Genomic DNA, 24,851 nt, shown 5'->3' with positions numbered 1-24,851 from the left:
ATCAAGCAGCTGTGCACTAGCTTCGCCCCATTGTTCTCAGCCACCCCAGGACGGACTGAACGGGCATACCACTCCATTGATATAGGTAATGCTCACCCAATCAGAACCCCACCCTACCGGGTGTCTCCTCATGCCCAAGCTGCTATAGAACGGGAGATCCAGAACATGCTACAGATGGGTATAATCCGCTCATCTACCAGTGCATGGGCATCTCCAGTGGTTCTGGTACCCAAACCAGATGGGGAAATACGCTTTTGCGTGGACTACCGTAAGCTAAATGCTGTAACTCGTCCGGACACCTATCCAATGCCACACACCGATGAGCTATTGGAAAAGTTGGGACGTGCCCAGTTCATCTCTACAATAGACTTAACCAAGGGGTACTGGCAAGTACCGCTAGATGAACCTGCCAAGGAGAGGTCAGCATTCGTCACCCATGCGGGGGTGTATGAATTCAATGTCCTTCCTTTCGGCCTTCGAAATGCACCCGCCACCTTCCAGAGGCTGGTAGATGGTCTACTAGCTGGACTGGGAGAATTTGCAGTTGCCTACCTCGATGATGTGGCCATTTTTTCAGACTCCTGGCCCGAACACCTACTCCACCTGGAAAAAGTCTTTGAGCGCATCAGGCAGGCAGGACTAAGTGTTAAGGTCAAAAAGTGTCAAATAGGCCAAAACAGAGTGACTTACCTGGGGCACCAGGTGGGTCAAGGAACCATAAACCCCCTACAGGCCAAAGTGGATGCTATCCACAAGGTCAAAGAAACAGGTCCAATCCTTCTTAGGCTTGGCCGGATACTACCGGCGATTTGTACCACACTACAGCCAAATCGCTGCCCCATTGACCGACCTGACCAAAAAGACCCAGCCAAATGCCGTTAAGTGGACTGATGAGTGTCAAAAGGCCTTTACCCAGCTTAAGGCGATGCTCATGTCTGACCCTGTGCTCAGGGCCCCGGACTTTGACAAGCCATTCCTAGTAACCACAGATGCATCTGAGCGTGGTATAGGAGCAGTGCTCATGCAGGAAGCAACAGATCACAACTTCCATCCTGTCGTGTTTCTCAGCAAGAAACTGTCTGAGAGGGAAAGTCACTGGTCAGTCAGTGAAAAGGAATGCTATGCCATTGTGTACGCCCTGGAAAAGCTACACCCATATGTTTGGGGACGGCGGTTCAAACTACAAACTGACCCTGCTGCACTAAAGTGGCTTCATACTGCCAAGGGGAACAACAAGAAACTTCTTCGTTGGAGTTTAGCTCTCCAAGATTTTGATTTTGAAATTCAACACATCACAGGAGCTTCTAACAAAGTTGCTGATGCACTCTCCCGTGAGAGTTTCCCAGAATTCAGTAGTTAAAAAGTGTTCTTAAAATGTAGAAGTCTGTTAGTTATATACTTAGGGGTATATGTAAAGGTGCATGTGTTGTATTAATCTGTTTATTTTCAAGTTCTAGAAGGAAATCGCCGCCAGTGAGCTTCCCCACTGTCTGCAATTTGGGGGGCGTGTCATAAACAGATAGCTAAGGGTTAATATCTCTTTCACCTGGAGCACCTGACCAGAGGACCAATCAGGAAACCGGATTTTTTCAACTTTGGGTGGAGGGAATTGTGTGTCTGGGGTCTTTGTTTTCTGGCTGCCTGCTTTCTCTGAGCTTTGGAGAAGTTGTTCTGTTTTCTAATCTTTTGTTTCTAAGTGTAAGGACAAAGAGATCAGATAGTAAGTTATATGGTTTCTTTTCTTTGGTATTTGCATGAATATAAGTGCTGGAGTGCTTTGATTTGTATTCTTTTTGAATAAGGCTGTTTATTCAATATTCTTTTAAAAAATTGCCCTGTATTGTGTCATCTTAATACAGAGAGACTATTTGTATGTATTTTTCTTTCTTTTTTTTATATAAAGCTTTCTTTTAAGACCTGTTGGAGTTTTTCTTTACTTCAGGGAAATTGAGTCTGTACTCACCAGGGAATTGGTGGGAGGAAGAAATCAGGGGAGATCGGTGTGTGTTGAATTGGCTAGCCTGATTTTGCATTCCCTCTGGGGGAATAGGAAAGTCCTTTTTGTTTCCAGGACTGGAAACGGAGAGGGGGAGTCACTCTGTGTAGTTTCACAGAGCTTGTGTCTGTGTATCTCTCCAGGAGCACCTGGAGGGGGGAAGGGAAAAAGGATTATTTCCCTTTGTTGTGAGACTCAAGGGATTTGGGTCTTGGGGTCCCCAGGGAAGGTTTTTCAGGGGGACCAGAGTGCCCCAAAACACTCTAATTTTTTGGGTGGTGGCAGCAAGTACCAGGTCCAAGCTGGTAACTAAGCTTGGAGGCTTTCATGCTAACCCCCATATTTTGGACGCTAAGGTCCAAATCTGGGATTAAGGTTATGATAACTTTCCACTGTTAAATCCTATTTTAGTTCTGCAAGCTAAAAGATATATATATGAATGATTTTGGAAGCTACACGGTAGAACAATTGTTTAAAAAATGGCAGCATAAAGCTGTACTCTCACAAAGAAAAGGATTCGTTAAAAGCCAGATAAAGTTGCTAAATGAAATCACCCACCCCCCAAACTCTTAAAAGAAAGGAAATGTCCACATCAGATTCCAAAACCAGAAAGGATTATTGTGATCATTTATTTTGACCTCCTATAACACAGGCCAGAGACCGTTCCAAAATAATTATCTTTCAGAAAAACATCAAATCTTGAATTAAAAATTGCCAGTGATGGAGAATCCACCACAACCTTTAGGAAGTTGTTCCAATGGTTAATACATTAGCGGTAAAAAGTCGGAATTTGTCTAGGTTCAACTTTCAGCCATTGGATGTTACATCTTTCTTGCCAAGATTGAAGGGCCTCTTATTAAGTATTTATTCCCATGTAGGTACTTATAGACTAATCAATTCACCCCTTAACCTTTTCTTTGTCAAGCTAACTAGATTGAGCTCTCTCAGGGCTTGGCTACACTTGGAAGTTAGAGCGCATTAAAGCAGCCCTGGGTGCCCTAACTCCTGACACATCCACGCTGGCAAGGCATGTAGAGTGCCTGGACTCTACAGCTGGAGTGCTCCTGGTACTCCACCTCCATGAGAAGCATAAAGCTTGCTGCGCCCTGGCTGAAATGCCTGGGTGTCAGTGTGAATGAGGTGTGGCATTACTGTGCTGTGATTGGCCTCCAGAAACCTCCCATAATCCCCTGAAGTCAAGTGGCCACTCTTGTCATTGTTTTGAAATCTGCAGGAATGCAGATATCCCTTTCAAAGCTCTGTTTCTGACAGCTGGCATGCTTATCTGCTCCAGGACAAAGCAAACCATTACTGTGGAATGTTGTGTGTGAGAGAGAGAGGCGGGAGGGGGGACAGGGGGGGTCTGCTGATGTCTGAACTTACAAGACAGCATGCTGATACACTCTCTGTACCCCAAAACACACTGTCTCTACCCCCACATACACACAACACAATCCCTGTCACACTCCACCCCCCACCCCGTTTGAAAAGCACATTGCAGCCACTTGCATGCTGGGATAGCTACCACAATGCACTGTTCTTTGTGGTGTTGCTAGAGCTGCCAATGTGGCCACACCAGTGTGCTTCCAGCTGACAATGTAAACACACGGCAGCATCTTCCCTGCTGCGGTCTCCGAAGGCTGGTTTAACTCCCAGCACTCTATATCTGCAAGTGTAGCCATGCCCTCAGTCTATAACTATAAGGCAAGTGTTCTAATCCTATAATCATTATCATGGCTCTTCTCTGAACCATCTCCAATTTATCAACATCCTTCTGTAACTGTAGAGACCAGAACTAGACACAGGATTCCAGCAGCAGTTGTACCAGTAACAAATATAGAGGAGAGACACATCCCTTAGACCGTGCTCTACAAAGGAAGCCATCTAAGTTAGCCAGTGGAAGATGCCAATAAGAAGGGTGTGTGCTAAGCCCCATCTCTCAGAGACAGGTGCTTAAATTTGGATTGCAAGGGTTTGCTTATCTCTGCCAGTGATTCACAAACAGGAGAAGATAGATGTTCCTCCCCCTTAGTCACATGCAGGGCCCAATCCAGTAGTGTGCTCAGAGGCTGCCTAGCTCAGAGGCTGCAAAACAGCTAGTAGAGAGCATCCCTTTAGCCCAGTGGTTAGGGTAGTTGTGTGGGACCTGGTAGACACCTAGTTCAAATCCCCTCTCTGCCTAATGGAGAGAAGAGAGTTGAACCACCTCTTGGTTGAGTACCTTAATCACTGGACTATTAGAGGCAGATCTTCCTCAGTCTCTGCTACTGAAGTTTTTTCACTTTGGCCACGTCCAGACTAGATATTAAAATCGATTTTAGATACGCAACTTCAGCTACGGGAATAACGTAGCTGAAGTCGAATTTCTAAAATCGAGGTACTCACCCGTCTGGACGGCGCTGCATCGATGTCCGCGGGTCTCCGTGTCGATTCTGGAACTCCGTTCGGGTTGATGGAGTTCCGGAATCGATGTAAGCGCGCTCGGGGATCGATACATCGCGTCCAGACTAGACGCGATATATCGATCCCCGAGCAATCGATTTTAACCCGCCGATGCCGCGGGTTAGTCTGGACGAGGGCTTTAATTAAACATTAGTTGGTCCAATAAAGAGTGAGAATGACTCTGAAACCCAGCATTTAGAGCAGGAGGGTCAGAAACTGGAAGGGATAGCATCCACACTTTGTTAGGTACCAGTATTGGTACCAAAGATGGTAGTGGGTAGAGAACAGTGCCTGGATGGAGATCTTGTAACACAATGCCATGGATCAGAAGCCCTGGACTCTTTTTATTCTCAGCTGGCAGCACAAGGATGATGCCCTGATGGGAACCTCTATGGGAAAAAGTCCTCTGGCTTCAATGCACTGGTGCACAGACACCTGAAGTGGAACAGACACAAGCAAGCACTCCAAGAAGAATTAAGTTATTTTAATGAGAAGCTTTCATTTTAATAAAAATCTGCCAAAATAAGCTAACAAAAACTGGCAAAAATCTTTCCAGCTGTCTGCCTGCCTGAAGCTAATTATAGAATTAAGAATTGTTGCCTGTATGTTATGTGAATCAGTCTGAGATACTTCAGCTGTTTCTATCTGGGAACAAGGAAGCATTTGCAGGTGGTCATTGGTAACACAAGCCAGACATGCCTTAGAAGCCTCAAGGAAACTACCACGCAATCATTTTGTAAGCATTCATGCAGCATGTAAACTCCATCTCCAGACATGCAAATAACTAAACAATAGCTTTCAAGTGAGCTCTCTGTGAAATCTGAAATTGTTTCAGCTAAAACAAAAAAATAAGTTAAAGAAAATGGCTGTGTACATTTCAGTAAGCATAAAAGGGAACTGTATCTCAACTTAAACTCTCCTTGAAGTTCAGGACCCTTCAAGTTTTTGGTGACACATTTTCCCACAACAGGGACTTGAAACTGGATTTTCTACATCCCATGCCAGTAGCCTAACCTCCTCAACCAACACACACAGGCAACAGGTCTGCACCAAACACTTAGGTCAACCTAGCTATGTCACTCAGGGGTATGAAAAATGTACACCCTTGAAAGACATAGTTAAGGTGACCTAAGCTCTGGAACAGACAATGGTCTGTCGACAAAAATGTTCTTCCGTCAACGTAGGCTTGAGGGGATGGATTTACTACAGTGATGGAAAACCCTATTCCGTCATCATAGTAAGTGTCTATGCTAGAGTTGAGTAGCTTCAGTGCTGCAGCTGAGTGTCTGTAGGTCAGAAATATTCTTACTCTCTTTTCAACACTTTCCACTGAAATGAAAGCCTCAGGTTTTGTATTTGAAAAATGGACAGCTCAACACTTAAATATTCATGGTTTTCTTTTCATTAAAATAAAGGGAAAAAACATCAAAAACTTGAAAGTTTTTATAAAATGGAACTGATGTTCTCCAGCTAGCTCTAATGGTTATCCCCATGTTAAATATGGAGAAACTGAGGCAGGAGTGAAGTGAGCTGTCCCAGGTTACACAGCACTCAATGGTGCTGCATGCATACTTAGCATGAAAACAGAAGGTAATTCAATCTTCAATCTCTTCTGGAACTGCTAACAATTGTTCCAGTCAAGGATTGTTTTTTTCCAGCTATGGTCATCAGGAGTTTTTATCCGAATAAAAACCTTAAAATGGACCTTAAGATGTTTTGCTACTTGTACATGAACAAGAGTCAATGGACTGCCAGCAGTATCTTGGATTCCCAGGTATTCTCCCAGCCAAGTTCAAGCTAGGCCCAGGACTGTTTGGCTTCTAAAATAAAAAAAATAGTCGCTGGACTGACCACCAATTAATGGCAAAGAGGTCACCAAACAGCCAACGGTAACAAGTTTTCAAATAAACCTGGGTCAAATTTGAATCAGTGACCCAGAGTTAAAAGCTATGTGTCTCACAGTCTGCTGAGCAGTGGTGTAATGGTAAAAAAAAGAAATGGATAAACTGACTTCTCTCCCGTTCCAGGCTGGGCAGTGGCAAACACCATGTTCCCCAAATGAGAAAGGGGTAAACTCTATTTACCTGCATTTGCCCTCAACTACGCTAATGCTCAGGAACAATCCAGTATACAAAACCTCATTGGCCTCCTTTAGGAAATTTTCACTGCACAGAAGAACCTTGTTAATTTACACTTAGACAGACTACAAATCCACACTGGATTTCCATGTTTGCAATTTACTGAAGTACAGATCAGGAAGGTTCTGTTGGAGCTGCCAGTGCAGATAATATAACACTCCCATGAGACTCCCTGGCCTCAGATTGGGAATGCAATACCGCCCTGAAAAAGGTAAGGCCATTTGGTTGGTCTGCTGACACTGCTTTTCCTTCCTCCAGCTGCTACTGCTCTGCTGCAAGGTGGACTCCATGTAGCGGGAACTCTGCTTAGCATTTCATCATATTCAGCAAGAGAGACCAGCCACCTCTGGTTGTGTGCTCCCCCGGGGCACTGTGCTCAGCTCTAACAAGCAAGTGAAAGTAAGAATGGCTGCCACTGCAGTCCTGTGGTGAAGGGGATGACTGGTCCTCAACTTTGCCTTTGTCCTTTCAATAAGATAACTGACGGATGAGCAGAACGATACTGAGAGACAGGTGGTCGGTCAACCAGTCGCCGTTCCCAAGCCTCTAAGCACTCAGCTCCCCCGCCCTCCCACACTTCTTGCTCTTCCTCACCATTTCACCCTCCAGCTAGCACTAAGATCCTTCTCTCTCTCAAAAATATCAGGAATTAACATGTTAAGAGAAAAGAATTACTTTGGAAGGAAGGTCAGCTGTTAACTAAGATATAATTGCTATGGTTAGGAAGGGCCACATCGCCAGTGCCAATGCTGCTCCTGTTTCCTCCACCTGCACCTGAATCCAGACAGAGAAGATAACCCTGGATGTCTCTATCCAGATCCTGGTGTGGATTTTCAGAGACTATGGCCTGCATTTCCCACTTTCAGAAAGCCAGGCGGGGGGGACCATCCAGTGTGAAAGATGTCTGCTGGTGGAATCTCTCAGGAAGCAGGCGGGAAAGCTACAGGATAGAGATCTAGAGAGGACTGCTGTCATGCCTCTGTGGAAGGGGGATATGACTCTGTCACAGGGAGGACAATGGCTGCCGGTTACTTTTGGCAGCAGGCAGTGCTCCACCACTACTCCCAAACTACCCATCATAGTGATGAAGAACTTTTTTGTTTCAGTTTTCACCAGAAAGTTCAGTAGCAATTGGACATCTAATTTATTGAATGCCAGTGAAAATGAGGCAGGATCAGAGGCTAAAATCGCAAAAGAACAAGTTAAAGATTACTTAGACAAGTTAGATGTCTTCAAGTCACCAGGGCCTGATAAAATACATCGTAGAATATTCAAGGAGCTGACTGAGGAGATTCTGAGCCAATAGTGATTATCTTTGAAAAGTCATAGAAGGTGGGAGAGATTCCAGAGGACTGAAAAAGAGTAAATATAGTGCCAATCTATAAAGAGGGAAATAAGGACAACCCAGGGAATTACAGACCAGTCAGCTTAACTTCAGTACCCGGAAAGATAATGGAGCAAATAATTGAGCAATCAATTTGCAGACACCTAGAAGTTAATAAGGTGTTAAGTAACAGTCAGCATGGATTTGTCAAGAACAAATCATGGTAACCCAACCTAATAGCTGTCTTTGACAGGGTAACAAGCCTTGTGGATGTGGGGGAAGTGGTAGATGTGGTATTTCTAGATTTTAGTAAGGCTTTTGATATTGTCTCGCATCACCTTCTCATAAATACAACCGAGCTGGAGCATTATAAGGTGGGTGCATAACTGGTTGGAAAACCATTACCCAGAGAGTAGTTATGCATGGTTCACAGTCATGCTGGAAGGGCATAAAGAGTGGGATCCCACAGGGATCAGTTCTGGATCTGGTTCTGTTCAATATCTTCATCAATTATTTAGATAATAGCATAGGGAGTATACTTATAAAGCTTGCGGATGATACCATGCTGGGACAGGTTGCAAGTGCTTTGGAGGATAGGATTAAAATTCAAAATGATCTGGACAAACTGGAGAAATGGTCTGAAGTAAATACCCTGAAATTCAGTAAGGCCAAATGCAAAGTATTGCACTTAGGAAGGACCAATCAGTTGCATACATACAAAATGGGAAATGACTGCCCAGGAAGGAATACTGCAGAAAGGGATCTTGGGTCATAGTAGAGCACAAGCTAAATATGAGTCAGCAGTGTAACACTGTTGCAAAAAATGTAGGGCTGTCAAGCAATTAAAAAAATGAATCACGATTAATCGCACGACTAAAAAAAATAATTGTAATTAATTGTGCGATTAATCACAATGTTAAACAATAGAATATGATTTAGTTAAATATTTTTGGATCTTTTCTATATTTTCAAATTTATTGATTTTAATTACAATAAAGAATACAGAGTGTACAGTGCTCACTTTAAATTTATTTTTATTACAAATATTTGCACTGTAATAAACAAAAGAAATAGTATTTTTCAATTCACTTAATACAAGTACTGTAATGCATTCTCTTCATCATGAAAGTTGAACTTAAAAATGTAGAATTATGTACAAAAAATCACTGCATTCAAAAATAAAACAATGGAAAACTTTAGAGCCTACTTGTCCACTCAGTCCTACTTCTTGTTCAGCCAATTGCTCAGACAAACAAGTTTGTTTACTTTTGCAGGAGATAATGCTGCCTGCTTCTTGTTTAGTGTCACCTGAAAGTGAGAACAGGTGTTCACATGGCACTGTTGTAGCTGGCGTCACAAGATATTTATGTGCCAGATGTGCTAAAGATTCATATGTCCCTTCATGCTTCAACTACCATTCCAGAAGACATGTGCCCATGCTGATGATGGATTTTGCTCAGTAACAATCCAAAGCAGTTCAGTCACAAATTTAATTAACACATTATTTTTTAACAAGCATCATCAGCATGGAAGCATGTCCTCTGGAATGGTGGCCAAAGCATGAAGGGGCATACAAATGTTCAGCATATCTGGCACATAAATACCTTGCAATGCCAGCTACAAAACTGCCATGCGAATGCCTGTTCTCACTTTCAGGTGACATTGTAAATCAGAAGCAGGCAGCATTATCTCCTGTAAATGTAAACAAACTTTTTTGTCTTAGGAATTGGCTGAATAAGAAACAAGACTGAATGGAACATAGGCACTAAAGTTTTACATTGTTTTGTTTTCGAGTGTAGTTATATTAAAAAAAATCTATATTTGTAAATTTCACAACAGAGATTGCACTACAGTACTTGTATGAGGTGAACTGAAAAATACTACTTCTTTTATCATTTTTACAGTGCAAATATTTGTAATAAAAAATATATAAAGTGAGCACTGTACACTTTGTATTCTGTGTTGTAATTAAAATCAATATATTTGAAAATGTAGAAAAACATCCAAAAGTATTTAATAAATTTCTATTAGTATTTTATTGTTTAACAGTGCAATTAATCACCATTTTTTAAAATTGCGATTACTTTTTTTTTAGTTAATTGCATGAATTAGCTGTGATTAATCAACAGCCCTAAAAAAAGTGAACATCATTCTTGGATGTATTAGGAAGAATGTTGTAAGAAATAAATAAGAAGAAATTCTTCTACTCTTTCCTGCACTGATTAGGCATTAACTGGAGTATTGTGTCCAGTTCTGGGCGTCACATTTGGGGAAAGATGTGAACAAACTGAAGAAAGTCCAGAGAAGAGAAACAAACATGATTAAAAGTCTAGAAAACATGACCTTTTTCATTATCCACTTTCACCTTCACACCTTTTCATTTCATTTACACACTGATTATGGAATTATGTTAAGTCCTCTCTTTCTGTTTCCTAACTTCCCATGGAAATGCATCCTGTTGGATTTTCTACGCTAGGGTGATATCGAAGCAGAACATAAACACTTAGTATTTAATAATCACTTTAGCATTTTCCTTGCACTGTACAAAAATACAGATTGATGCAATGGATTTCAATACTGTGACTGACAATGTCTGTGGCACCAGGTGTAGAATTACAATGTGACATAGAACAATGGAGACAGCCAGAGAACATGGCATGTTACTGCAGGTTGTTTACTTTAAACAAGCAGTATTAGCCAAGAGAAGGGAGGGAGAGTAGAGCTAGGTTTCTAAGGTGGCAATAATTGTCCTTCATATAATTCTTCTGAAGAGATGTGTCATACTGAGACACTTCTAAATCTCCACAAAAGCATACAAATCACCATTCTGCCAGCTGAAAAAGTAGGCAATGCCGTTCAGAATCATTACACTGAGTAACTAGGAGATACAGAACATAGCACTGTAACTCTTGAATTCTGAGTGTGTAATCTCTCTCTTCAAAAAACTAAGATGCTCAACAGCTCAGATCTGCCCCAAGACCCAGGTTTATCAGATTACAGAACAAGTGAATAAAATTGAAGCCTGAATAGCATAAATACAAAATTACAGGAAGCAACTTCAAAGTGTAATTCTTATCTTCAAATCTCATGTGATAGTCAGTAGCCCTGAGTCACAACATAAAAAATAAAGAAGACACAGAAGGAGACAGCTGCAGAGACAGAGTGGCACTAGTGATGTACTTTACGTGTGTGTGTGTGTGTGTGTGTGTGTGTGTGTGAGAGAGAGAGAGAGAGAGAGAGAAAAATACAGTCCTGTTTCTATCTTTTGGGGAAAAAAATGCATCTCCAGTAGGACTTGGAAACTCTTAGCACCTAGACGGGGGTGCTGAGCACCTGTCAGGATCGGTCCTCAACTCATTAACAGAGAGAAAAGTATAAGCGCTTTGACTGCCCTTTTATTAATAACAGATTTTGCTTTGATCCAATTTCAATTGTGTGGAGTTGGTTTAAGATTCCCACAAAATCCTATAAGCCATTAAAATGGTAAATATCATAAACTAAGGAAGGGAAAATTTAATTAACTCACACTGCACAAGGAAAAAATATTCATAAACATCAGGAAAAAATAATAGGCATTTAATTTAATTTAAAAGATGGCCAAGGGATCACTATTTTACTTTTCAAAGTCAGATAGTCTGCCAATCAAAATCAGCCAATTCACACAAATATTACCATATTTGCTCCCAAAAGTCTTCATAACAGAGGAAAGTATATTAACAATTTATACATTACAGACATAGTGTAAAGTGTCATTAAATACTTGTTCAACACTTGATGGCTCTTGTAGAAGAGGTAAGGAAAATTTATGCAGAATAAATGAGTGTTAAGCTCTCAGAGAGAGAATGACACCCAACTCCCTTTGAATATATCACAATTCATTGACTTACTATACCTCCTATAGCGTTGAGCACTTTCCCCCCATAACAATAACACTTTCTTACTCCTTGCCTACCTACTTTATATCCTCTTCTTAAAGTTAGTCATCCATTTAAGCATTTCTAAAGAGTGGTACCACTAAATATGAAAATGACAGTATAACACATGCAGAGGTGCGCCATGGATTGAATACATTACACTTACAGAATTGTAATCAACTCAATCACATTTTAAGCCTCCTTGTGTGATGTTTACCAGCATTATACACAATATCATTCATTATTAGATTTCCCTTCCACAACACTGCCTTACTGGAATGCAGTAATTCAATGAAGACTATAACTGCTTGAAACTAACAAGACCATTAATGCATTGCTCTGTGGCTTGTCTGATAGCAGGAGTTCAGGGATTTAATGCTCAACTGCTTTAGAGACAGTACTGTCTTCATTACTGTTATTGTCTGAGAACCAAAATACTCAGTGCCGTGCAGCACCACCGAGGCTGGTTAAAAGAGTTGCTGTACTAGGGAAGGCAGAGCGGAAAGGAATAAAATCTCCATTACAAGGCACTGGTTCTGCCCTGGCTACTGTACTGTGGCAAGGCAGATTCATGTAGTAATATATACATCACACTGTGGGACTGGCTAGTTCCTTCCATTTCCACCACTCAAAAACCTAATCCTGCAAGACTGAAATCAGCGAAAGGTTTGTCATATTAAGGGCTCAAGATCAGCCCTCAAGTAGGTGCTCACTAGAGTTTCTTGCTTGTAGTAATGGTAGCCTAGCAAGGGGAAACATTTATTATACCACAGTTGATTATGCTTTAATCAAGCAAACCAATAAATGTTCACTTTTAAGAACAAAACATTGCCTTCAGTTATATCAGAGAAAGTGCTTTGTTTTATGTGTGTATGCTTCATTTGATTATATTAAGTTTATCTAAGCTACATTTCATCCTGTTGCTCTAATACCACATAAAAAACAATAAGGCAGATAAAAGGAAATAGTTTAACATAACACCACAACAGCTGTCAAATTAAGGGAAATAAGTTGACAGAAAGAGATAAAAGGTGTCAAATTCCCAGAAACATAACACGTTTGTTCTGACCCATAAAAAATTTAGATTCAAACAAAGCAAATACTGATATTAATTTATCAGATCTGTATGTCAGACTCAGTTCTCTGGATGGGATAGATTCTCTAAATTGCTCTTTTCATTTCAAATTATAAACTGATGCTTGAAAAACTATAAACAAAATGGAATTCTACTCCTCACTTCCAGTGCAAAAGTGAGAGCTAAACACAACCATTTGCATAGACTCGGTACAGCAAATTTTTAGTAGATTTAGCATATGCAAAAGTGCCAAGTTGACAGGCTTAGACAATTAAGTTCTCTATTTTTAAACATTATACATACAGCAACAGTGCAAGTTTCCCAATCTTGCTTCACCAATGTGCCTTAATCCTTCTGGATCTGAGACAGTAGTTCCAGACCCATTCCTTCCTTGTCTTCTCTACTAAAGTGATGCTGTATGATTGAATATGACCATTTGTATCATTATTGCTACCACTGTTCTACAGTTGCAACAAATCTTGTACAAAGGAAGTCATGTAAGGTGTGAATGGGTAAGTTATGATTTGCTAAGTATGGTTATCCTGTTTATATGCATGTATCATCTTTGTATCTGAAGTTATGAATATTGGCTATGGATTGGTATCTTACATATGTGTTTTATTTCTGGATAACACCTCCCAGGGAGAATTTATATTAGGGCCAGAGAACTATGTGTTGATAGCCCTTTAAGAACAGTCAGCCCACAATGGGCCTTTTAAGAAATTTATCCCACCCAGTAAACCTTTCCTGTGGACATCTCAGGAAGAACATGGGATGGCTGCCTCTGTGAGTCATCAAAGCATGTAAAGGCATTAGGGCTGCCAACTTTCCAATCCCCCAAAACGAACACCCTAGCCATGCCCCTTCCCCAAGGCCATGCCCCTTGCCCCACCTTTCCCTGAGCCCTGCCCCCAGCTCACTACATTCTCCCTCCTTCGGTGGCTTGCTCTCCCCCACCCTCACTTTCACTGGGCTGGGGAAGGGAGTTGGAGTGCAGGTGAGGGTGAGGGCTCTAGCTGGGGGTGTGGACTCTGGGGTGGGGCCAGAAATGAGGGGTTCAGGGTGTAGGAGGGGGCTCCGGGCCGGGACAGGGAGTTAGGGTGTGGGAGAGGGGGAGGGCTCTAGCTGGGGGTGCAGCCTCCGGGGAGGGGGGCTGGGGATGAGAGGTTCAGGGTGTGGGAGGGGGCTGCGGATTGAGGCAGGGGGTTGGGGTGCAGGAGGGTGCGAGGGCTCCATCTGGCGGTGCAGGCTCTGAGGTGGGGCCAGGGATGAGGGGTTTGGGGTACAGAAGGGGGCTCTGTCTTTCTGGGGGCCCCAGGGTTCGGGCAGGGGGTTAGGGCACGGGCTTACCTCTGGCAGCACCCAGTCATTGGCATAGTGAGGGGGCTAAGGCAGGCTTCCTGCCTGTCCTGGCACAGTAGACCACGCTGCGCCCCTGAAGCAGACAGCAGGTCCAGCTCCTAGGTGGAGAGGTTTCAGGTGGCTCTGCATGCTGTTCTCCCCCGCATTCACCACCCCCGCAGCTCCCATTGGCCGTGGTTCCCAGACAATGGGCGTTCGGAGTGAGTGCCCGGGGCGGAGGCAGTGTATGGAGCCCATGCCCCTCTGCCTATGAGCTGGACCTGCTGGCCTCTTGTGGGACACAGCACGGAGCCAGGACAGGTAGGGACTAGTCTGCCTTAGCTCCGCAACACCGCCGACTGAACTTTTAACAGGCGATGCTGATGGGAGCCTCCAGAGTCGCTTTTCAACCGGGCGTTCTGGTAAAAAAACAGACACCTGGTCACCCTAAAGGGCATGTGATATGCTCATGTGACCCTGGAATCCATCCTGGGCTACTAATTTTCCATGTATCTGGTCTGTTGGCTTTGTTTGGGACATTAAAATTCCATGCACATGGCAGAGGATATAAAATGGAGATGTTTCAGGTGTCTTTTTGACTTCATTTCCTGCTTCATTTCCCTGGACTGGTTTTCTAACAAGGAAACTCTAAATAAGGACTGAAATCTGTTTAGGTAATTTCCAGAGAGACTTTTGCAAGCTCGCAGTTTATTCCATAACTGTTTCAAACCTGATATAAGGACTTTGCAATCACTTGTATGTATATGAGCTATTAACCTCTTATAACGCTCTTCTGCTTTTCTTTTATTATTAAACCTTTTTTAGTTTTTAGTTACTAAACAAATGGCATCAGCATGATTATTGGGTAAGATCTGAGTTATATATTGACCTGGCTAAGTGGCTGATCCCTTGGATTAGAAGGACCTGTAGCGGGACTGTCATAAACAGATAGCTAAGGGTTAATGTCTCTTTAACCTGGAAAGGAGTAACCTGAAACTCTGGGTGGAGGGAAGTTTTGGGTGTGAGTTCTTTGTTCTTTGTCTTGTGTCTGACCCTCTCGGCTATGAGAGTGATTTTTCTATCTCCTGGCTTTCTAATCTTCTGTTTCCAAGTTGTAAGTACAAGATAGTAAGACAATAAGGTTTACATTGTTTTTTTTTTTTGTATTTACATGTGTGTAGTTGCTGGAATGTTTTGAATTGTATTCTTTTTGAATAAGGCTGTTTATTCATTTTTCTTTTAAGCAATTGACCCTGTATTTGTCACCTTAATACAGAGAGACCATTATTATGTATTTTTTCTTTCTTTTTATATAAAGCTTTCTTTTTAAGACCTGTTGGAGTTTTTCTTTAGTGGGGACTCCAGGGAATTGAGTCTGCAGCTCACCAGGGAATTGGTGGGAGGAAGAAGTCAGAGGGAAAATCTCTTTGTGTTAGATTTACTAAGCCTGACTTTGCATACCCTCTGGGTGAGGGGGGAAGTACTTGTGTTTCCAGGACTGGAAACAGGGAGGGTGGAGTCCCTCTGTTTAGATTCACGGAGCTTGCTTCTATATATCTCTCCAGGAACCCAGGGAGGGAACACCCGGAGGGGGGAAGGGAATGGTTTATTCCCCTTTGTTGTGAGACTCAAGGAATCTGAGTTTTGGGGTCCCCCAGGGAAGGTTTTGGGGAGACCACAGTGAGCTAGACACTGTATAATCCCTGGCTGGCGGCAGCTTTACCAGGTCCAAGCTGGTAACTAAGCTTGGAGGTTTTCGTGCTAACACCCATATTTTGGACGCTAAGGTCCAGATCTGGGAAAATGACAGGGATATTTAACTCACTCCTGAGAGAAAAGGCTAGGCTGACTGGGGAAGCAGCCACAGCTGGGGCCACGCCTCAATCAGGCCTATAAAAGGGCTGTGAGCCAGGGGCTGAGCCAGTCTTTTTTTAGCTGTAGAGAGAGGAGGACCTGGCTGCCTGGGAGAGAAGGGGACCTGAGTAGAGTAGTGCTGGGGAAAGGCAAGAGGAGCTGGACAGCTCCAGCCTGGCAACTCCCCAGGCTGCAGGCCTTGTGCAAGGCCTACAGAGGTACTGAGGCTACAGAGGTGTAGCCTGAGGTTAGGCAAAGGCAGCAGGTTCAACCCTCCTTGCCAGAGATGAGTGGTTTATAGACTGGAGTTTGCCCCAGTGAGCGGCGGCTAGAGGATGACTGGCAGTAGCCACTGAGGCAAGGTGGGGATAGAGGGTTGCGGGTTCCCCAGGGAGGGGAGACTCAGATGGTGGGTTACTGCTGAGCCAGAACCCCAGGGTAAATGGCACCAGAGTCCAGAAGGATCACAGGGCCAGCGGCAGGTGAGACACTGGCCAATAGGGATGCTCTGAAGCTGGTGAAGAGCTAATTCCCAGGACAACCAGCAGAAGGCGACACACTGATGTGTCAAGCTTCGCTAGAGACCCTAATTCTGATGAAACTGGTTTTCAGTAACCACTCATCATAAAGTCCAATGTCTGGGTAGTGAGCCAAGGGCTGGAATCTCTAAAGAGACTGTGGTTTTGACTTCTTGTTAACCAGTGTGGTGACACAGAAGTTCACTTTTGTTACTGGCTTGGTATAATCTAATGATAGAATGACCACCGGTTTGGGGTGCCCTATTTCTCAGCTCTGTGTCCTGAAATTGGTATTCTCAGGCCTGGTCTACACTGGGGGGGGGGGTCGATCTAAGTTACGCCACTTCCGCTATGTGAATAACGTAGCTGACGTCGATGTACTTAGAGCTACTTACTGTGGTGTCTTCACTGTGGTAAGTCGATGGCTGACACTCCCCTGTCGACTCCGCCTGTGCCTCTCACCCTGGTGGAGTACCGCAGTTGCTGGGAGAGCGCTCGGCAGTCGACTTATTGCATCTAGGCTAGACACTGCCCATCAATCCAGCCGGTAATGCAGACAAGCCCTCAGCTGTGATCCACTGAGGCACAGACACAACTAAGCCAGCCAGCCAAGCTGGCAGTTGTGAGAACTGTACTGATTCCAAATGCTCATTTCACATGAGCTGTTCAGTGGCTATCAGAAAATAATGGAGTTCAGCAACTGTTCACCTGAGCTGGATCTGAAGAGATGACGGAGAGGTAAAAGCTCTGTATCAAATTACCACATCATATGTGCCATCCAGTGAACTGAAACAATTTTTACTATATGATGGTTTGTGGTTTAGATGAAAGAAGATATTTGTTTCAGATCGGGTTCTAATAGACAGGTTTCCACAATACAAGAATTGTTCTCACAATTATTGCTAATTGATATTTTCACTGGCAGTCTAATCATTGAAGCAAAGAATAGAATAGACACGAATGGTAGGCTGAACCTCAGTTTGCTCTAGAGAGTGAAACATATTGCTAGAAAGCTGTGCAGAAGCTTACATTGCCACTGCTTATATTACGTCTGTTCCATGGTTAAAGGACATCATTTTCCAATGCTGTCACTCTGGCATATTTCATAAGCAATATATTCCTTTTCAGAGACATGGTTTAAAAAAACAAAGACGGATAAAGGTGGCTTAAGAAGTCAAAAAGCTGTCAAGGGGAAAAATGGGTTGTATAAGACTTAAGGATCCAAACTATAAAGATGACAAAGAAAAATACTAACCAATACTGAATGGGTATTAAGGAAAGAAAATACAGCAAATAAATGAGTGATTGCCCAGGAGGTAAAGGAAAACAATAGAAGATACTTTTACTAAATAAAAAGAATAGATCAATAAGGAAAGCCAGTGAACCACTAGAGAACAGTGGAAAGAACTTAACAACACAGGAACAAGATCCGGCAGAAAAATTCCACGAGTTCTTTATCTCACTGCTCATAAGGGAAATTGGAGGTGAGATGACAGAAATGAAAATAATGTGTCTGGAGCAACACAATGAAAAAGTAAAAGCATTAGGCAATCACTCCAGAACAAGTTCTGTGTCATTTAAAAATCAGTAAAAACAGATGGAATGTCAAGGTCAAATGGGTTACACATCAAGACACAGAGGGAGATGGCACAACAGATCATTAGCAGTCCAACAAGAGTTATTTTAATAGTATCTTTGAAAGCGGTGAGAGAACAATGGGCTGGAGAGATGCAAACATAATGAAATTCTTCAAGAAGGAAGCTATGGTTAATCTGCTTGATTTTGTGCTGTGTTCAATGTGCTGGCACAGAAGAGGTCTGTGCCAGGCCTTCAGAAGGTCAGGTCTGTAGTAAATGTTACTTCTCTGCCAGCATATTTTAACACTGTTAGGCGCGGCGGGGGGACAGAATGAGACAAATTATAAAAAAGAGACTTTTGTGTGTTCAATTAACCTCCCTGGTACAACAGCAAAGGTAACTAGCCTCCGACTACTGCAGATAAGACATTTCAGACACCTACAGGGAGGAGGAATATCAGGTACACAAGCACTGTAATGACTGGTACTGAAATTGATCCTTTCTCCTTGGCAAGAGACCCAGGAACCTTCCTACAAGCCCCAGGCTCCTTAGTCAGTAGAGCCTTACCTCAGACTGGATAAAGGCATCTTGTAGAGTGATATTAGAGCTTTCTGGTATCAGGACAAGGTATTGCTCATTTTGTCATATGCCTGTCTGAAAAAATAATTACTGATTATAGTTAAAAGAAAGGAAGTGTTTGTAGTTTACCTGAAGCCTCAGGATGATAAAGGCTGGAAGCATTTGTTATTTGTCCTGGTTGATGGAGGCAGCTATCTGAGGACCTTTGACTTGCAATCAAAATCCTACTTTTTGCAGAGGGCAACCTGGAAACCGCTCCCAGTCCTAACTGTGGTTTAAGTATCATGGCAGATCGATAAAAACTTGGAGATACCTCATAGTGGGTATATGGCGGAGAACAGAATTCTTCTTTCATAGGCCTTTTCCCAACCTATAGAGAAATAAATTAAACAGGTATCACTGCAGTGTATTCACATATTCAGGAAACAAGGAGCTCACAGTTGCTTGCAAAGACTATGACTAATTTCTCCTCTTTGTGGTTGCTGGTTTGAGATCAGCATGGGAGATTCAAAATGTGATGGTTTGATCCCATTGATCACTATCCATGGAAAAAAAATTTCATTCACAACCCAGCCAAGTGCAACATACCACTGACCCTTGCTCTCAGAAAAAGCTTCAAGTACTGAAAATGAAGTGACACTATTAACACCTGAAAGGTAAATCTCCTTGACCATGGAGAATGATGTGCTAAGGAAATGAGAAAAGGGAATTTTTATTCGCTGTTATTTAAAATATTCCTTATTTGAAGATAAACTAGAGCTCAATTTTTTTTAAACAAAGACATTCATCTCTAGCAAAGTTTCTTGAATGAGCAAGTTGTCTTTTATTACAAGACTAGGAGAATTTAATTTTTACACCATAATGAATGAAACAATTATAAACAAGGTTAAAATTACTTTTACCTAATTTCATAACGAAAAATAATCTCGTTTGAGATTAATATGTTCACGTTCATTGTGATGAATAAATACAAAGAAACTTGGCCTTATTTGTTCACAAAATGACCCTGAGTCCCATGAATTTATTTGCTATTCATAAGCATTTGCCAGATAGTTTGGTATGAAAAGATCACCATACGGGCTAATCACAAACTGTTCACTTTGGCTTTTGTTATTCATTATCGACGTCTGTATGTATGTATATATATGTAGTAGGTAACCTAAATCACATGGTGCTGTTTCTGCTCCCTGAAATTGAAGCTTCTTAAAAGAGAGGGAAACATTTTTGACAAATGTGTGGTCCAATTCATGAAACTTTCAGGATTCATGTCCCAAACAAACGGGCTGTTGTCTGAATGCTGATGAAAGGCACAGCACCAAAAACAACAGCAGAGCAAATTCTCCACATAAAGGCCACAAACCTGCAAAGACCTATTCATGTGCTTAGCTACATGCACATGAGTAGTCCCACTGAGGCTCAGTCTACACTACAAACTTATGTCAGTTTAACTGAAATCCACCCCCCCCCCCGAGGGCACAATGTGAATGGGAGGACTTCTCCTGTTGGCATAGCTACAAACTCTCAGGGAAGTGGAGTACCTATGCTGATGGGAGAAGCTCTCCCGTCAGCTTAGGTAGTGTCTTCACTAAGCAATACAGCTGCACTGCTGCAGCAAGTTAAGTGTAGACCTGCCCTGAGTCCACCTCTTCAGGCTGTGGGCTGCTTTCCATGACCTGGGATAAAAGAACACAGCAATGTCACATACTTATGGGTGTTCACTTCTCTGCAATTTGCTAAGACACATTTACACTATTGCCCCCAAATAGCACACTGGGTTGGAGTCCAACTTCTGTAGACTTTCCTTTTAAAATATAAATCATAATTCTCTGTTAAGGACCCTTTTTTATTTTACAGTGTGAACCAGTTAGGGATTTGTGTGTGTGTGTGAGGGGGGGTGAATGGCTTGGAAATCAGGGCTAAATTTATTTTAAAAATTAATCAAAAATTACATATGCAGATGTATATCTACTGATTAATTCTACTGTAAATTACAATGTATTTAATATGGAAAGCCCACATCTTTTCAGCAATTATAAGCATTTAGAGGATGCACTTTAATAGTGGCTATAGGAGCTTTGATCCTAGCAGGTTCATAAGCACATCTTATCGTATCATTTTAGGGGGGAGGGATAACTCAGTGGTTTGAGCATTGGCCGGCCAAACCCAGGGTTGTGAGCTCAGTCTTTGAAGGGGCCATTTGGGGACTGGTCTTGCTTTGAGCAGGGGGTTGGACTAGATGATCTCCTGAGGTCCCTTCCAACCCTAATAATCTATGATCTTCAATCAGGGGTGGGTCCAGGTCCCAGCACGCCAAGCTCATGCTTGGGGTGGCAAGCCGCAGGGGGTGCTCTGCCAGCGCCACAAGGGCAGCAGGCAGGCTGCCTTCAGTGGCTTGCCTGCAGAGGGTCCTCTGGTCCCACGGCTTCAGTGGACCTCCTGCAGAGGGTTTGCTGAAGGCAGCCTGCCTGCCGTGCTTGAGGCAGCAAAATGCCTAGAGCCACCCCGTCTTCAATATTCTAAAATACATAAGATTGGCCTTAAACTATTACAGAAATCAGTTTAGAATCTTTTAGGCTTTTGCATATTTTATACTGAAATTCTGATAAGACAGATATTGTAGATATTTAGGGTTTGTCCACACTTAAAACACTGTAGCTGCATTGCTATAGCACTTCTGCAAAAACACAATCTATGCCGAGAGGAGGGATTCTTCTGTCAGCGTAATTCACCTCTCTGAGGGGAGAATTTTCCTGTCAACCTAGCGCTGTCTACATCAGGGGTTAGGTCAGTTTAACTGTCACTCATGGGGTGTGGATTTTTCACATCCCTGAGCAACGCAGTTATACCTATCTAATTTCCTAGTGTACACCAGGCCTGAGCATTTTATCTTTGCTCTACATTTCTCACCATAAATGTAGCCTCATTTTCCACCACTAAATCTTCAATGACATTCTTCTTTCTTTGTATTATACTTATATGACCTACTTCTCTATTTTAGAATTCAGGTTTTTATTACTTATGTCTGATTCTTGATGCCTTACTTGTATGAACTTATAAAAGTAAATTATCTTAATTTTTCAAAATTAATCAATGCAGTAGCTTTACTGAAGTTTTTAGGTATGAGATTGTTTTCCTGGTTAAGATTTGGTTACCTTTTCTCCTCATATGAGCATATTTCAGCCAGATTTCATTATACACTTCCTATCATTTTGTTTATAACTGGCAGTGAATAACCAACAACAAATTCCTAAACAGAAAGAACAGAGAAATTCTTTGAATATAGAGACCAGGCATTTTTCATATGCTGGGTTAGTTTTGCCAAGGCTTCAAACTACTTGTGTTAATCTTTATTGACAGTGATCTATCTGTAAGACAGCAGGGCTGCAGACATGAAAAGATGATCACAGATTTAAAATGAATCCTCTGATAGAATCCAGGAGGACTTGCCTGATAATTTCTCAGCAAATACAGTAAATATGTTTGTTTAAAAAAAAAATCCACACACAATCGCTCTAGTCTAGTGAGACAAAATTGCTGTTTGTCGATTGAGTCCGTTTTTACAGTTTGTACTTTGGGACAAATGTAGATATGGTGTAATTTGATTGTCTTCAGTGGAGTTGTACCTGATTACAAGGCTGGTTTCGACCCATGGTATTCTGCATTAGCTGTTTGGGGCTTTTAAAGAATGAACTGACATATCCTGTTAAAGCTCCCGACTCCTGTAATTTTGGGCTTTGGATTTCATATGCCATGGTATGCAATAAATATCTCCTACTCACTCTATGTATAAACCGATGAGCTGAAGAAAGCTTCAATCACTTGAAAAGTCAGCAATAAGTGCAGATTCGCAACTGAAACTTCCACAATATGGCTAATTCTAAACAGAAATGGTAGCGCTGCATATAGTTAAGGTTTCCCAGCATTTTCCATTATAAGATTTTACAATCTTTGCAATTAATAAACTTTACGTTCAGGACAAGCTTTTCCTTGTTGGGTGTCTGTGCTCTGATGATTTATTTATTTATTCATTTATTCATTCTTTTGGTTCAACCCTCTCTGAGAATGAGATAAGGGGAAATGATGGAGACAAGGTGGGTGAGGTAATATATTTTATTGGACCTGCTTCTGTTGGTAAGAGACAATAAAAGGTGGGCTGACATGGTTACAACTACACTGCATACAAGGGAAAATTATGTTATATGGCCCATGTAAAATCAGATTCTTATAGCCCTTTCATTGAAAGGTTTTACTGGCCTCCATGCTTTGAAGCAAGGACTTGAAATATGACAGGCAGCAGTACCAGAACACATCCCCTCATGGTGTGGCACTGCAGTCACCCTGCCTCAATTTTCCTTGTCTCCAGTAGTTCTCTACATCTTCAGCAAGGTTCAGTTATAGAGGTGACTTAGCCTTCTGGCTAGGGTACATAATACCACCCCTTCCAGGGTAACCACAGTCCAAAGTAAAACACCAACATCGGTTTTCCACCCTGGACCCAGGCACAGCCCTTCTCCACAGGGTCTGACTGTTCCATACAACAGTCTTTGGCCCTTCTCTTGGGCTCAACTTCCAGCCTGGGCTCTGGTCAGTCCCTTTTCTCTCCCCTTAGTAGCAAAGGTTGCTGCATCCCTCTAGGGTGCCAGCACTGGGAGAACACACACCTAACCTTTACTGTGGGTTCTTGACCCTGGGAACCCTAAACTACTGGGCTATATGTCATGAAACTCAAGCTCATTCTACCTTTTCTTCCTAGAGCTTCTTCCTATGTACTGTCCTGGTCGTTGAAAAGTCTTTTCCCTCAAGTCTTTTTAGCCCTAGTCCTCAGCTAAAATTCCTTCCCCCTGTGAACAGTGTATCTACAACCGTTCTTTCCTGGGGCTGTACTTTAATCCTGGCAGGCCTCCCTGGCCCATCAAGATTCTGATTCTACCCCCTCATGGTAATCTCTCCTGACTCCTGGCTTTACCCTCCACTGAGCTAAGAGTGGTCCTTCACAATGCTCAGGAGGTGGTCACCTTATTCTGGCATTTGGTCCCCTTTCCTAGCTTGGTCTGCTGATTCTTCCTGAATAACTGAATTAAAGGTAAAAAGAACAGGAGTACTTGTGGCACCTTAGAGACTAACAAAGTGCCACAAGTACTCCTGTTCTTTTTGCGGATATAGACTAACACAGCTGCTACTCTGAAACCTGAATTAAAGGTGCCATGCTTTAGAACAGGGCTGGCTAGCCCCAAGGCCCACTGCCCTTAACAGGACAGATCACCCTGTTACAGCACCTGAAACTAGTGGATACTTAGGCCTTAATTTCTGTGCCTCAGTTCCCCATCTGTAAAATGGGAATAAAAATACCACCTTACTTGACAGAGGGTATTACAAAAATAAATTAATATTTGTGAAGCACTCAGATACCATGGTGATGAGCGCCACCAACAAACTCATTAGAAATTAATAATTCCACCTTCAAAGAGGGATTTGAATTGTATGTAGTTAATAAGGCCAGGGCCACACAATGAACAATGAGGATAAAACAAGATATTGAATAGCTGCTTATACAGCGAGCACCTTCCATCCGGTGCACTAGGAGTGTGTGTGTGTGGTGAGCGGGGGAATGTGGAAAAAATAGTATGTGACCATGTAAAGACTGTATCATAATGTATCACAAGTTCCAAGCAAAGGGTAATAAGTAGCTGGCCCACAAACTAACCAGGGACCCAACTGTAACCCCTGCTTGCCCGCTCCCCTGCCCATCTGCTCTGGAGAGGGTGTAGTGGCACAGAAGCAGCTGCTCTGTAACTGACAATGCGGCTAGCCTGTACAGAGCATAAGGTTTCTTGGCACTCCCACACTCCCCAGTACGGGTCAGGAAGGTGAACCATGATCTCGCCCAGAGTGATCAAACTGGAAACAGACATCTTGGCAAGGTGGTACTGAATGGGCCATAGGGAATTCAGTTATTCTTTGACTGCATGGCAAAACAGGGACTTCCAAAGCTGGGAAAAGGAAAAGTCTGTTATTTTGAGAGAATGGTTAATATACCCACCCACTTCAAATGAAACAAGACAAACAAACATTATAAATTGTCTTACAGCAGCT

At 42.5% G+C, this 24,851-nt stretch overlaps 1 protein-coding gene across 2 annotated transcripts in view; it reads right to left on the bottom strand.

The window, feature by feature from the left end:
- Positions 1-24,851, bottom strand: part of MTUS2 (microtubule associated scaffold protein 2) — a 514,325-nt gene that overhangs the window by 301,471 nt on the left and 188,003 nt on the right. For both annotated transcript variants that reach the window (XM_030562772.1, XM_030562780.1), the window contains exon 4: positions 18,888-19,128. In XM_030562772.1, the coding sequence (XP_030418632.1) occupies positions 18,888-19,128 (241 nt within the window). The remainder of the gene's footprint in view (positions 1-18,887; positions 19,129-24,851) is intronic.

Source organism: Gopherus evgoodei, chromosome 1 (genome assembly GCF_007399415.2).
Source record: "Gopherus evgoodei ecotype Sinaloan lineage chromosome 1, rGopEvg1_v1.p, whole genome shotgun sequence".
NCBI lineage: Eukaryota > Metazoa > Chordata > Testudines > Testudinidae > Gopherus > Gopherus evgoodei.
The sequence above is the reverse complement of the archived record's forward strand: the minus strand, read 5'-3'. Positions and strand labels throughout refer to the sequence as shown.